Source organism: Hyla sarda, chromosome 2, assembly GCF_029499605.1.
Source record: "Hyla sarda isolate aHylSar1 chromosome 2, aHylSar1.hap1, whole genome shotgun sequence".
Taxonomy (NCBI): Eukaryota; Metazoa; Chordata; class Amphibia; order Anura; family Hylidae; genus Hyla; species Hyla sarda.
The window spans coordinates 17,975,928-17,991,598 of NC_079190.1; the positions used below are offsets into that span (position 1 = coordinate 17,975,928).

The following is a 15,671-nucleotide window of genomic DNA, read 5'->3' on the forward strand; positions in this document are numbered from 1 at the left end:
TGCTACAACTACTACTACAACTTCTACTACTGCTACAACTACTACAACTACTTCTACTACTACTACTACCTCTGCAACTACTACTACTGCTACAACTACTACTACAACTACTACTACTGCTACAACTACTACAACTACTTCTACTACTACTACTACTACCTCTGCAACTACTACTACTACTACAACTACTACTACAACTACTACTACTGCTACAACTACTACTACTGCTGCTACAACAACTACTACAACTACTACTACTGCTACAACTACTACTACTACTACTACTACTACTGCTGCTGCTACAACTACTACTACAACTTCTACTACTGCTACAACTACTACAACTACTTCTACTACTACTACTACCTCTGCAACTACTACTACTGCTACAACTACTACTACAACTACTACTACTGCTACAACTACTACAACTACTTCTACTACTACTACTACTACCTCTGCAACTACTACTACTACTACAACTACTACTACAACTACTACTACTGCTACAACTACTACTACTGCTGCTACAACAACTACTACAACTACTACTACTGCTACAACTACTACTACTACTACTACTACTACTACTACTGCTGCTGCTACAACTACTACTACAACTTCTACTACTGCTACAACTACTACAACTACTTCTACTACTACTACTACCTCTGCAACTACTACTACTGCTACAACTACTACTACAACTACTACTACTGCTACAACTACTACAACTACTTCTACTACTACTACTACTACCTCTGCAACTACTACTACTACTACTACCTCTGCAACTACTACTACTGCTACAACTACTACTACAACTACTACTACTGCTACAACTACTACAACTACTTCTACTACTACTACTACCTCTGCAACTACTACTACTGCTACAACTACTACTACAACTACTACTACTGCTACAACTACTTCTACTACTACTTCTGCAACTACTACTACTACAACAACAACTACTACTACTACTACAACTACTACTTCTACTACTACTACTACTTCTGCTGCTACAACTACTACTACAACTACTACTACTGCTACAACTACTACTTCTACAACAACTACTACTTCTGCTACAACTAATACTACAACAACTACTACTACAACTACTACTACTACAAAAACAACTACTACTACTGCTACAACAACTACTACTACTACTACTACTGCTGCTGCTACTACTACAACTACTACTACTGCTACAACTACTACTTCTACAACAACTACTACTTCTGCTACAACTAATACTACAACAACTACTACTACAACTACTACTACTACAACAACAACTACTACTACTACTACTACTACTACTGCTACAACAACTACTACTACTACTACTACTACTGCTGCTGCTACTACTACTACTACTACTACTACTGCTACAACTACTACTACTACTACTACTGCTACAACAACTACTACTACTCCTACTGCTACAACTACTACTACTACTACTACTACTGCTGCTACTACTACTACTACTAGTATTACTATTACTACTACTAGCTCTACACAGCTGCACATCTCCTGCCTTGTCCATCATATTACATATTGAACTGCTGCTACTACTAGCCCCATACAGCCACTAAGAGCTCAGAATGTCAAAACAAATGTTAGTAGTTTTGTTTATCTATACCTCTGATACAAATGTTAGGGTGTTTTGTGACTTATCCCTTGTTTCACATAGTATGGTAAAAAGGCCCTCATACCTGCATGAGGAATTTTGGGAACTAATTAAAAAAAAATATTTGGCTCCCAATGAATACATGTCACTGAGCCACGCTGTGGTTAAAATCTAGGCACTACACATGCTGTCGTGTAGTGCATTAGTAAATCTGGACACATGCTTAAAATAATTTTTTACGGTATTACCTATTTAATGTGTATGGGGTAGATGTCAGGGGACAGTGGGGCCAGACATAAAGCGTAGTACACACTGAGTGTTGGATCAAGTCAGTGGATGTGGCGGGACACCGCAGATACAAGTAAATGGCTGTGTGGCAATGTCCCGTTCACATTCCTGCTCATCCAAACAATAGATGCAGCAGTAATAATTATTTGCGGATTCTATGGTAAGTCACCCAATTGGTTAATAATAAAGAAAATTATAGAAATAAAAATATAAAAGATCCTTGACTGGCTAGAATCCCTGAGGTAAATTCCGAAGATTCTTTATTTTTTTATTTTTTTTAAATAGTAGAGTAGGAAAAAAAAAGAACATTCTTTAGGGACATCAAATCACCTAACTCATTAATAATAATGATAACAATAATTATAAAATTACAAAGAAAAAAAAAATCAGCAAAAAGCTCACACATTGACTTGCTAACTCATTAGATTTGCTGAAATAAATTAACATGATATTTTAATGAAGTTTGGATAGGTGGAAAAATGAATGTTGGGAATTCTACAGCAAATTTCCTAACTAGTTACTAATAATGATGATAATAAAAACTAATACTTAAGCCACCACCACCCCTAAAAAGCTCCCTCATCAAATTACTTAGTGGTTGGAGTTCCTGAGGTAAATGAACAACAAGATTTTGTAAAGAAACTGAGGCTAAAAAGAAAAGAAAAAAAAAATCAATGTTTTGGGGGAGGGGGGGGGATGTATAGTAAATCCCCTAATTGATAATATAAACAACAATTAAAAAATGCTTAGTAACCACCTCCCCCTACAAAAACCTGACTATCTGACTACAATTCCTGAGGTAAATGAATAATAGAGTAGATTTTGTAATAAAAAAATGCATTAAAAATGTATTTAAGAAATCTACTGTAACCCTCCTATCTTGTTAGTGATAATATTGTTATTAATAATATTTAAATGGACACTGTCAGATACAAAAACTTTTGATATGTTGTAAAGCATGTATAACCAATATGTTTTGCAATTGCTTTCATTAGAAAATTTACAGTATTTCATACTGAAAAAGCCAATCAAACAACTGCCCCCCCTGCCTGCTTGGACACATACTACTAGTCCTGCTGTGTCCATGCGTCATCACCTATGTCATGGACACACTTCCTTGATTGACAGCTGTGAGTGCAGGGCTCAGAGCTGGAGGAAAAATCCTCCCACTGTCAGCTTGTGTCCCGCTACTGTCAGTGAGGACAAGCTGGGAGCAGGGCTGTGGAGTCGGAGTCGAGGAGTCGGATGAAATTTTGGGTACCTGGAGTCGGAGTCGGCAAACAATGCACCGACTCCAACTCCTACTAAATTTAGATTGGAATAAAAAAAAAAAAAAAAAAACTTTAAATGTCCCAATTCACAAAAAGTTATAATTAATGACTTCTCTACTGTAAGAATAAAGACCAATGCATGCAGTGCCTCATGTAACCGCAAAACGAACACGTTAAGTGACTATGAAGAAGCTTTTCATGTGCTTCACTATATGGCACGCAACGCACAGTTAGGAGCGGCAATACTTATACTTTCCATAGTGTTGTGTTCTGCTGTTACAGGGAACCCATGAGTAACCGAGCCTCTCACTGATAAGGGGTTAAGGAAATATGTTTTTTGCAGGACTAGAGACACTTGTATAAGTGAAGGGAATGGAGGGTCAATAGTTCAAGACTGAAGCTGTAAACCATTGGAAAAACTGCTGCCATTCAGCTAAGGCAATAAAAACTTGTAAACTCCGATTGTTAGCTTAAAATTTAAAGTTGACTATGGGATTCTACTAGGGAAATCATGTTTTATAATAAATGTCCCTTCCTGGATCCTCCCACTGCCCTATCTTCACAGCACACAAAAAGGAAAAGGCAGCAGCTTCTGCCCAACTACCTCTCTCTGCTAGAAGAGCTAAGAAGAACTTGGTGGAACAGCTTCTTGCATTCAACTGTAAGTGTTAATAAATACATTCACATATTAATACAGAGAGTCGGAGTCGGGGGTCGGAGTCGGAAGTACAAAAAACTGTGGAGTCGGAACATTTATCTACCGACTCCACAGCCCTGACTGGGAGTTGTAGTTTTGGGGAGATGTGAGCAGGCAGCATACTGAGGGAGGGGGCGGAGACCTGCACAGCGAGGCCACGCCCCCTCCCTTTGAGAGGAATTCAGACTAGTGAGCTAAATTAAAAGTGTAATAAAAAAATAAATAAAGGTGCTAGACACATGAAAATTAGATTTACATGGTCGGGATGAGGTACTGAGTGATATATAAAAAAAAATGTTTTTTGTTGGATCTGACGGGTACGCTTTAAAGGGGTTGTGCACTGCCCTGCCTTTCGGAGCTCCGCTCGCAGCGTCCGGAAGTTCATTAGTCCGAACGCTGTGTGCGGGCTTCCGTGTTAGCGGCCGCCCCCTCGTGACATCACGCCCGACAGCAGTTGCGCCCCCTTCCCATGGACTTTCGTTGAGGGTGCGGGCGTGACGTCACGAGGGGCCGGGCGTGACGTCACGAGGAGGCAGCCGCGAACAAGGAAGGCCGCAAACAGCGTTCGGAGTAATGAACTTCCAGACGCTGTGAGCGGAGCTCCGAAAGGCAGGGCAGCGCACAACACCGATAAGAAAACCTCAAAAGCCTGGATGAACTTGAGTATATGGATGGATGTATGAGTTGTGGATATTGAGGAAGCATGTGTAGACTTACACTGTAGTTGTAACACTAAGATATATACACTAAGCCTAGGGTTACTGTATAAGTAATATTTTTGATGGGCCAGTCTTCTTTATGAACTTTACTAATAAATTGCCCATTAATGCATTTGACCTGATCCCTCCACCTAAAATCCAAATTCATATTCCATGAATTTGCTTCAGTATGTGTAGAACAAATTTAACCCACTGGGCCACCAAACTGGCCTGACAGAGTTAGGAAGGTAGCAGGATGCTATAAAGCACACAAAACAATTGGATATGCTCTTAAAGGGGTACTCAGCTTCATACATCTTATCCCCTATCCATAGGATAGGGAATAAGATGTCTGATTGTGGGGTCCTGCCGCTGGGACCACAGCGATCTCTGGGCTGGCACGCCCCTTCCATTTATGTCTATGGGAGGGGGGATGGTGATGGCTAGTCTTGGCACCCCAGTCATCCGATGCATAGAGCAAACTCCCCTTCGTGCTGGATGACTGTGACCACAGCCACCACGCCCCCTCCATTCCTGTCTATGGGAGGAGGTGTAGCAGCTGTGGTTACCATCATCCAGAACGAAGGGGAGTTTGCTCCGTGCATGAGATGACTGGGGTGCCAAGACGGAGATGAAGGAGGGTCCCAGTGGCCAGAACCCCGTGATCAGACATTTTATTCCTTATCCTTTGGATAGGGGATAAAATGTCTAGAGGTTGAGTACCCCTTTAAAGCTACAGTCAAACAAGCAGAGTAGTGTCTGCTCCTTATTGTCATCATTGATTGACCACCTTAGCCGAAGGTGTGGTCTTGGTTGGTTGAAAGATCGACTTATGTTCTTTCCAAAAATGCTTTTGAATATTTTTTATGAAACACAAAACTGTAACTTATATTGGAAATGACATGATAGTAAAGGGGTTTTAACGCTTATTACTAGTGGTGAAACCCTAAAAAAATACTTCTAATAAACACACTGGTCTCCTGAGGAAGTCCATTTGAAAAATTGGAATGGAAGTGTCCATGGACAGCTTTCTCCACACTAAAAACAAGAATGATTAAGGTCTGTGGGGTTCCTGGCTCAGGTTCATCACACATCTAGTTGACACCTCCAAAATTTGTTTTTTGGGGAAAAGGCCCTTAAGGTAATCTGATGCATTCTCTTTTCCCCATGAAATGCAGAATGGTCTTCCAAGGACGTGCCTCTGTGTTTTTGTTCAAGGTTAACAAAATAATGGCAGATGGACAATCAATATTCATTTAGACCTGTAGTCCGGGCGGCCAATCAGTTCTTCCAGTGTCCCAAACCTATTTATTTTTTTTAGTCATCGGGCATGAGGGAAATTCTTTCAATTGGAAATGTAGTTGTGGCTGCATCCTTCTGTCTGCTGCTCAAAAAAACCTAAACCCTGGACTGTTTATTTTAAATGTGAGATCTATTACACTGTCAGAGAATTCTGTTTTAATCCCTATTATCTCCTGAAGGACGGTGAAATTATACACCATGGAAGCGGTAAAAAACACAACCTGCTTGTATTATTAGAGCAATTGTAAAAATAGAGGTTAATTAAACCAAGTAAGAAAATTCAGGCTAAAAATATCTAAAGACATTTGTAGCAAACATATGGAATTACTTAGTAAGAAAAGAAAAAATCACAAAAAAAGGAAGAAAAAAAAGTAACTATAATTCCTAAGGTAAATTAACACGTAGAGTGAGAGAGAAGAGAGAAGAAGCTGGAGGTTGGAAAAATATATATATTATTTGTGGAATCTATAGTAAGTCTCCCAACTGCTTAACTATACAAAAAAGTATATAAAATGATTAAAAAAATTATAATAATTTTCCTTAAATAACTAAAGCTCTTTGAATGGCTAGAATCCCTGAGATAAAATAAGAAGTACATTTTTGTTTTAAAGGGGTACTTCAGTGGAAATTTTTTTTTTTAAATTAACCAATGCCACAACAGATTTGTTTTATCAACTGCTGTATGCTACAGAGGAAGTTGTATATCTTATTGGAAATCTTTTTAGTCTGCCCACAGTGTTCTCTGCTGACACCTCTGTCCATGTCAGGAATTGTCCAGAGTAGAAGCAAATCCCCATAGCAAACCTCTTCTACTCTGGACAGTTCCTGACATAAACAGAGGTGTCAGCAGAGAGCACTTGTAGTCAGACTGTAAATACGTACACAACTTCCCCTGGAGCATATAGCATCTGATAAGTACTGGAATGATTAAGATTTTTTAATAGAAGTCATTTACAAATCTGTTTAACTTTGTGGCACCAGTTGATAATTTGTTCCCCCCCCCACCGGCGTACCCCTTTAAAGACATAAGGGTAGGAAAAAAAGTACATGCCTTGGGGCTCGTAAATCACCTAACTTAATAATAATAATAATAATAATAATCTGTATTATTATTATAATATAATTAATAATAATAATCATAATAACATTATAAAAGCTACATTAATAATACAAAATATTAAGACTACCCACCTCAAAAAAAAGGGGGGGGGGGGGAAACAACCCCCCCCCATACTGACTTAAAGGCATTATCCACCATAAGGTGATTTTAGTAGGTACCTGGCAGACAGTAATGGACATGTTTAGGAAGGATCTGCGCTTGTCTTGGGGCTAAATGGCTATGTTGTGAGATTACCTTAAAGGGGTTCTCCCTTGTTTATACTGTTTTTTGTTATTATGTTTGTGTGTTATGTGTGTATAAGTATGTGTTTTTTTAATGTGTGTTGTGATTATGTATATATGTATTTTCTTACCTTTTGTGAAGATCCGGAAGCTGGCCCCTTTTTCTTCCAGTGGCTTGCTGTGTAACCTCGGCCTCCGCCATGTTGTGTTCGGTAAGTGGGATGTCGGGGGTTGTGTTCTTGCTTCTCTCCTTCCTATCTTCTGACGTCCGAGGCGAATCTTTTCTTCCTGTTTCTTCCGTGGCTCAGCGACGAATCTGCGGCCTCTTCCGGCGCATGCGCAGGCAGTTTTTTTTTTTTACCAATAAAGTTTTTTTGTCTAATTGACAAACTGTCTGCGCTTGCGCGAAGCTACGCTATTAGCGTAGACCTAACATACGCTACGCTGTTAGCGTAGCACTTGCGTACTCGCGCATGCGCAGACAGTTTGTCAATTAGACAAAAAAACTTTATTGGTAAAAAAAACAAACAAACTAACTGCGCATGCGCCGGAAGAGGCCACAGATTCGTCGCTGAGCCACGGAAGAAACAGGAAGAAAAGATTTGCCTCGGACGTCAGAAGATAGGAAGGACAGAAGCAAGAACACACCCCCCGACATCCCATGCTACGTCCGACCTTGCTTCTGCCTACTCCCTTGTACCTCGCCTATCTTCAGTATCTTCAGCAGTCAGAGAGGTGAGCCGTTGCTAGTGGATACGACCTGGTCACTACCGCCGCAGCAAGACCATCCCGCTTTGCGGCGGGCTCTGGTGAAAACCTGTAGTGGCTTAGAACCGGTCCACTAGCGCGGTCCTCGCCAATCCCTCTCTGGCACAGAGGATCCACCTCCTGCCAGCCGGCATCGTGACAGTAGATCCGGCCATGGATCCCGCTGAAGATCCTACACTGGTCGCCCAGCTAGCCCTAAAGATCGCCCAACGAGATCAACAGCTGGCATACTTGACCTCCGAGGCACTGCATATTCAGTCACAGATACAGCAGCTGCAGATACAGCAACAGCTACAGCTGCAACTACCATCTCCTCCGCCGGCTCCTGCAACTCCTCCGCAGCAACCGGCCGTTCCTAACCCCTGCTTGTCCCTGCCGGACAAATTTGGCGTAAAGATCGCCCAACGAGATCAACAGCTGGCATACTTGATCTCCGAGACACAGCGTCTTCAGTCACAGTTACAGCAGCTGCTGCCGCAGATACAGCAACTTCAGTCACAGCAGCTGCTGCCGCAGATACAGCAACTTCAGTCACAGCTACAGCTGCAACAACCATCTCCTCCGCCGGCTCCTGCAACTCCTCCGCAGCAACCGGCCGTTCTTAACCCCTGCTTGTCCCTGCCGGACAAGTTTGATGGGGACCGCAATGATTCTGCCACAGCCACAGTCCAGTCCTTCTTCGCTGAGGTCCGTGGTGTCTTCGAGGAGCCTGCCCGAGCTTCTTCTGCCGAGATTGCCCTGCTGAACCTGGAACAGGGTGTTTCTTCCATTGGCGAGTACGCCATTCAGTTCCGTGCTCTTGCTTACGAGTTGTCCTGGAATAGTGAGGTTCTCTGCGCGACCTTTAAAAAAGGCCTATCCAGCAACATTAAAGATGTTCTGGCCGCACGAGAGACTCCTGCTGACCTACATGAACTCATTCATCTTGCCACTCGCATTGACATGCGTTCTTCCGGATGGCGTCTGGAGCTCCGCCTGGATATGGACTTTGTTCGCACGAGGCGTTTTTTCTCCCCGGCTCCTCTCTCCTCTGGTCCTCTGCAATCCGTTCCTGTGCTTCCCGCCGCGGAGGCTATGCAAGTTGACCGGTCTCGCTTGACACCTCAAGAGAGGACACGACGCCGCATGGAGAATCTTTGCCTGTACTATGCCGGTACCGAACACTTCCTGAAGGATTGTCCTATCCGTCCTCCCCGCCTGGAAAGACGTACGCTGACTCCGCACAAAGGTGACACAGTTCTTGATGTCAACTCTGCTTCTCCACGCCTTACTGTGCCTGTGCGGATATCTGCCTCTACCTTCTCCTTCTCTACTATGGTCTCCTTGGATTCCGGATCTGCAGGAAAAATTTTTTTGGCCTCTCTTATCAACAGGTTCTACGTCCCTGTGACCAGTCTCGCCAGACCCCTCTACATCTATTGTATTAACAATAAAAGATTGGACTGTCTCATGCGTTTCCGCACAGAACCCCTCCTAATGTGCATCGGACCTCATCACGGAAAAATTGACTTTTTTTTCCTCAGGTTCTTTGGCCCCAAGAAGAGGGGGAGACCAAAGGGGGGGGGTACTGTTACGCCGAGCGCTCCGGGTCCCCGTTCCTCCCCGGAGCGCTCGCCTCATCCTCGTTGCTGCAGCGCCCCGGTCAGATCCACTGACCGGGTGCGCTGCGGTACCGCCTCCAGCCGGGATGCGATTCGCGATGCGGGTGGCGCCCGCTCGTGATGCGCACCCCGGTCCCCGTACCTGACTCGCTCTCCGTCGGTCCTGTCCCGGCGCGCGCGGCCCCGCTCCCTAGGGCGCGCGCGCGCCGGGTCTCTGCAATTTAAAGGGCCAGTGCACCAATGTTGGTGCCTGGCCCAATCTTCCCAATTACCAATTAGTGTGATCACCTGTGTACTTCCCTATATTACCTCACTTCCCCTGCACTCCCTTGCCGGATCTTGTTGCCTTGTGCCTAGTGAAAGCGTTCCCTTGTCTGTTCCTAGCCCGTGTTCCTGACCTCCTGCCGTTGCCCCTGACTACGATCCTTGCTGCCTGCCTCGACCTTCTGCTACGTCCGACCTTGCTTCTGCCTACTCCCTTGTACCTCGCCTATCTTCAGTATCTTCAGCAGTCAGAGAGGTGAGCCGTTGCTAGTGGATACGACCTGGTCACTACCGCCGCAGCAAGACCATCCCGCTTTGCGGCGGGCTCTGGTGAAAACCTGTAGTGGCTTAGAACCGGTCCACTAGCGCGGTCCTCGCCAATCCCTCTCTGGCACAGAGGATCCACCTCCTGCCAGCCGGCATCGTGACAGTACCGAACACAACATGGCGGAGGCAGAGGTACAGAGCAAGCCACTGGAAGAAAAAAGGGGCCAGCTTCCGGATCTTCACAAAAGGTAAGAATACATATATACATAATCACAACGCACATAAAAAAAACACATACGTATACACACATAGCACACAAACATAATAAAAAACAGTATAAACAAGGGAGAACCCCTTTAACACTGTGGCTAGATTTTTGTGAACTTGTATTTCCTGTTTCACTTTTCTTTTTTTGACTACAAATCCCACAATTCCATCTTCCTCCCTCCCACATATCAGCCACCCCACCCATTGAAACATAAATGAGCTGCATCCATTCAAATCAGTGTGGTTTTCAATCAGGGTGCCTACAGCTGTTACAGATTGATCTCTCTCCCACCAAGCGATCGCTCCACCCATTGAAGCAGACAGGCTCCCTGTCATCAGCTGACTAGTGAGTCAGATCTCGGCCGCACTGCAACCTGGGAAAAATCTGAGACAACAGTCATTTTGTATGCTGTTAAAAATAAATATTAGAGTGAAAATCACATTAGAATTGTGAGAAAACCGTCACACACAGGTACAGACACTATATTATGAACTACACTAACTTTACTGCCCCTGTAGCATAGTAAAAAAAAAAAAATCCTGGAATACCCCTTTAATAACTGACTAATATTCCTTAAGTAGATTAGGTAGATTTTTTCAAGATCTTGGGAATTGAAAAAATATCTTTGGGGGATCTACAGCAAATCTCGTAACTCATTATTAATAAAATAAAAAAATAAAGAAAAAAAGTTATCTGATTGGAATTGTATTTTTTTTTAAAACTTTTGAATAATAATGTATGCATCTTTATCCTGTGGAGAATTAACTCATTAGCAGAAGTGTCTCACTGATGCAGTACGCGTAAAATTTCTCACCCGACTTTCACACTCGGTGTAATAAATAATTATTCATAATGTCTCTTTACCAGTTTTATGCCTCTTGTTATAAGGTCACGCATAATAGACAGCAGGTTCATTACTTTTCATGCATTCAAATTAAACATTATTCCAATTGCTTGTGTTTTACTTGGATCTTGTTATTTAAAATAAAATTTTAAATTTTAAAATTTTAAATAAAGTGCCCCGACTATAAAATACTGGAATTAAAAATAATATTTACCCATCGCATTACGTGACCCAGGACTGGCATTAAGAAGTAATTACGGGAAAATATGGTCAATTTTAACAATTCATCTAATAATTACAAGTTAATTAAATATATAAAACTGTTTCCATACATCCTGTATATTGTATATGCTAATTGAATTCATTATTTTTTTCAGTTTCGTATTTAACATTTTTTATATTTTCATGTAGTTAATATTTACAGCTTCAATAATAACATTGAGTAAATTCTTTAAATTTACTTTGTGATTTATTTTCATTTAATTGATATTTTTTTGTTTTATAAATTTTGTCATATTTTATAGAGTTATTTAACTATTTATTTTACTTTATTTAAAGGGGTACTCTGGTGAAAAACTTTTTTCTTTTAAATCGACTGGCTCCGGAAAGTTAAACAGATTTTTACATTACTTCTATTAAAAAATCTTAATCCTTCCTGAACTTATTAGCTGCTGAATACTACAGAGGAAATTCTTTTCTTTTTGGAATGCTCTCTGATGACATCACGAGCACAGTGCTCTCTGCTGATGTTATTATAATAATAAGTCTTTATTTATTGTTGTCCTTAGAGGGATTTGAACCCAAGGCACCAGCACTGCAAGGCAGCAGTGCTAACCACTAAGCCACCACCGTTGATTTTAACAGGGTGCCGGGGGTCCCCAGTGGTTGGACTTCCATGATCAGGCATCTTATCCCCTATCCTTTGGATAGGGGGATAAGATGTCTAAGCACCGGAGTACCCCTTTAAGTACCCCATCAGACTAAAACAGATATGATAGGTTTAGTATTGAGACTTCAAAAAATGGCCACCTTAATAAGTAGAATATGTACCATCTAAAAACAATCACAGAAAAAATGGCAACATCTTCATGCCAACAACACGCGACACCCCAAAAAAAAAAAAAAAAAGGCTGTTTTTACAGTGTGACAAATAGTGGTTTTCATTGGTCACTCAATGGCCTTTTTTTCACTAAAACAAGTCTTTGGGACTTCCGGTACACCTCCTGATCATGTCACTCTTGGGCTGCAGAGATTGCCTTGGAATTTTAAACAACCTGATGACTGTGCGGTTATATATGTGAATTGTAAAATAATAACTTATCTGATACCCACCCAAATACAACAATAACCCCCCCCCCCAAAAAAAAAAAAATTAAAAAATAAAATCTAAGAATAATGGTACACATAGTCATCAACCACCTTAACTTAAAGGGGTACTCCGGTGAAAACCTTTTTTCTTTTAAATTAACTGGCTCCGGAAAGTTAAACAGATTTGTAAATTACTTCTATTAAAAAAATCTTAATACTTCCTGTACTTATTAGCTGCTGAATACTACAGAGGAAATTCTTTTCTTTTTGGAATGCTCTCTGATGACATCACGAGCACAGTGCTCTCTGCTGACATTATAATAATAATAATAATAATAAGTCTTTATTCATTTATTGTTGTCCTTAGTGGGATTTGAACCCAAGGCACCAATGCTAACCACTAAGCCACAATGCTGCCCTTAGCATACATCTGCTATGCATGGTTGCTAAAATGGACAGAGATATCAGCAGAGAGCACTGTGCTCGTGATGTCATCAGTGTTCCAAAAAGAAAGGAATTTCCTCTGTAGCATTCAGCAGCTAATAAGTACTGGAAGGATTGAGATTTTTTAATAGAAGTAATTTACAAATATGTTTAACTTTCTGGCACCAGTTGATTTAAACGAAAAAAGATTTTCACCGGATTATGCCTTTAACATAATTCCAATATTCAATCTGACCAAGACGGCACTTGTCACACCCATGAACTACTAGCCACAGCCCAGAACTGTAAGGCCCCACCCATTGTAACTATTAGACCACACCCATTATAATAAGAGAGATAAAAATAAGGACGTAAAAAAATGACATGGAAATAGTGAAGAAAATAGGAAAAAAAGGCATTTTCTACATGCATCCTAGCACTATCAAACAGAGACCCAATGTAAGTATGTCCATACATATTTCATATTTAGCATTAGCAGCTGACACGTACAAGGCAATATAAGAAAGATAAAAATAGCACATTGAGCCAAGGTGGGACGGAGGCATGTACCATGTGCTGGAATGTGCCATAGAAGATGATAAAAAATAAGTGTTTTCTATGGGATACATGATGAAGCCCACCTTGACTAATGTATTGTGGATGGGGCATCATGATCTACGATAATGTTTCTACGATAATGTCAGATGATGGGGAGGAAGGACTCATGACTCCAATTGCCTACAGGTTACACTATGTGACTTGACTCTTCTTTCGCTCTTGCTCCTAGGAATTCTATGGCACATGTCTCCGTCTTGTCTTGGCCCTAACTTATAACAGGAGAATGGGAGTTTATGTTCCCAATGTCAGTCCACCTGGGTACAGTAGACTTTTTTTTTATAGCACAAGGTGGAGCCGTAACAACAAGAACACGGTTTGATCTACCTGTGCTCCTGTGAGTATATCCTGAAAACTGGAACTGTTGACTGTCCCCGAGGACTGTGGTTGGGAAACACTGTTCTAGAGCTGGATTCATTAACTCCACATCTTGAAGGTCTGGAAGACAATAGGTTTAACAAGTTGGGTGTACAGACTTAGTTCTATGATGATGCTCGCCACACTTTATACACAAAACTACCCGCTACTGCTAAGTCCATCAACATATATTGGACCCGCCTATCGGGACCCTCCTATCTTGTGAAGGATTGTTTCAATTCTTTGGTTGCCAAATGCATATATACGGCAACCCTTAAAAGGGGTACTCCGCTGCTCAGAGTTTGGAACACTGGAGCCGGCGCTGGGAGCCTGTGATGTCATAGCTTCGCCCCTCATGACGTCACGCCCAGCCCCCTCAATGCAAGTCTATGGGAGGGGGCGTGACGGCTGTCACGCCCCCTCCCATAGACTTGCATTAAAGGGGCAGGGTGTGACATCATGAGGAGCAGGGCTATGACATCACAAGCTCCCGGTGCCGGCTCCAGCGTTCGGAACAGTTTGTTCTAAGCACCGAGTTGCGAGTACCCTTTTTAAAGGGGTATACAGGATTAGGAAAAGAATGCTGCATTTCTCACCAGTCCACAGGTTGTATGTGGTATTGTGACTCATTCTCCATCAGATCAGTAAAGCTCAGTAAAGATCAGTAAAGCTCAGCTTCAATACCAGACACAACCATGGATAGATGTTTTTTAGGACCAAAGGGAATAATGAAGGTGGCATCAGAGGTTGCTTTGAAAGCAATGTTCTACCAGTTTCCTAAAAACATATTTAACCTGCTGAACTCACTTGGTCGACACATCAGATTCCACTTATCTCCATGGGGGACAATAGATTAAAGGGGTACTCCCGTGGAAACCTTTTTTTTTTTTTTTTTTTAATCAACTGGTGCCAGAAAGTTAAACAGATTTGTAAATCACTTCTATTAAAAAAATATTAATCCTTCCAGTACTTTTTAGGGGCTGTATACTTAAAAGAAATCCAAAAAAGAAGTGCATTTCCTCTGATGTCATGACCACAGTGCTCTCTGCTGACCTCTGCTGTCCATTTTAGGAACTGTCCAGAGCTGGAGAAAATCCCCTTAGCAAACATATGCTGCTCTGGACAGTTCCTAAAATGGACAGCAGAGGTCAGCAGAGAGCACTGTGGTCATGACATCACAGGAAATGCATTTCTTTTTTGGATTTCTCTTTAGTATACAGCCCCTAAAAAGTACTGGAAGGATTAGAATTTTTTAATAGAAGTGATTTACAAATCTGTTTAACTTTCTGGAACCAGTTTATTTAAAAAAAAAAAAAAGGTTTCCACTGGAGTACCCCTTTAAAGTGAACATGTCAGCAGGAAAACAGGTATGTAAATAAGCTATAAACGCCTAGTTATCATGATATCAGACAATTTTTTTATTTTCAATTAACAGTCCTCTCCCCCGCAGAGATATTAGCCTATTTGTTTACAGTATATGCAAATGAAGGGGCATTTCCCGGCAGTGATAAAAGCCCAGGTTAATACAGCCCATGTCCTCTTTATCTAGTTACTGTCAAACATGGTAAGTGTATGCAAGTGGGCATAAAGGTGTTAAGAGGAGATAGGTCAACTAACCCTGGACTCTTGCCATGCTGGGAAACACCCTCTAGGCACTTGAGCCTCATTTGCATATTAATAAAAAGTTTTTCTCTCAGTACTGTAAAGGACAATG

At 41.7% G+C, this 15,671-nt stretch overlaps 1 protein-coding gene across 13 annotated transcripts in view; it reads right to left on the reverse strand.

Moving 5' to 3' along the window:
- The window catches only part of TENM4 (teneurin transmembrane protein 4), a 1,400,276-nt gene that overhangs the window by 434,855 nt on the left and 949,750 nt on the right, over positions 1–15,671 (reverse strand). For 12 of the 13 annotated variants that reach the window (XM_056561274.1, XM_056561279.1, XM_056561286.1 and 9 more), the window contains one exon: positions 13,928–14,038. The exons of the other annotated variant lie outside the window; for it this stretch is intronic. In XM_056561274.1, coding sequence (XP_056417249.1) covers positions 13,928–14,038 — 111 coding nt within the window. The remainder of the gene's footprint in view (positions 1–13,927; positions 14,039–15,671) is intronic. 13 annotated transcript variants of the gene reach the window in all.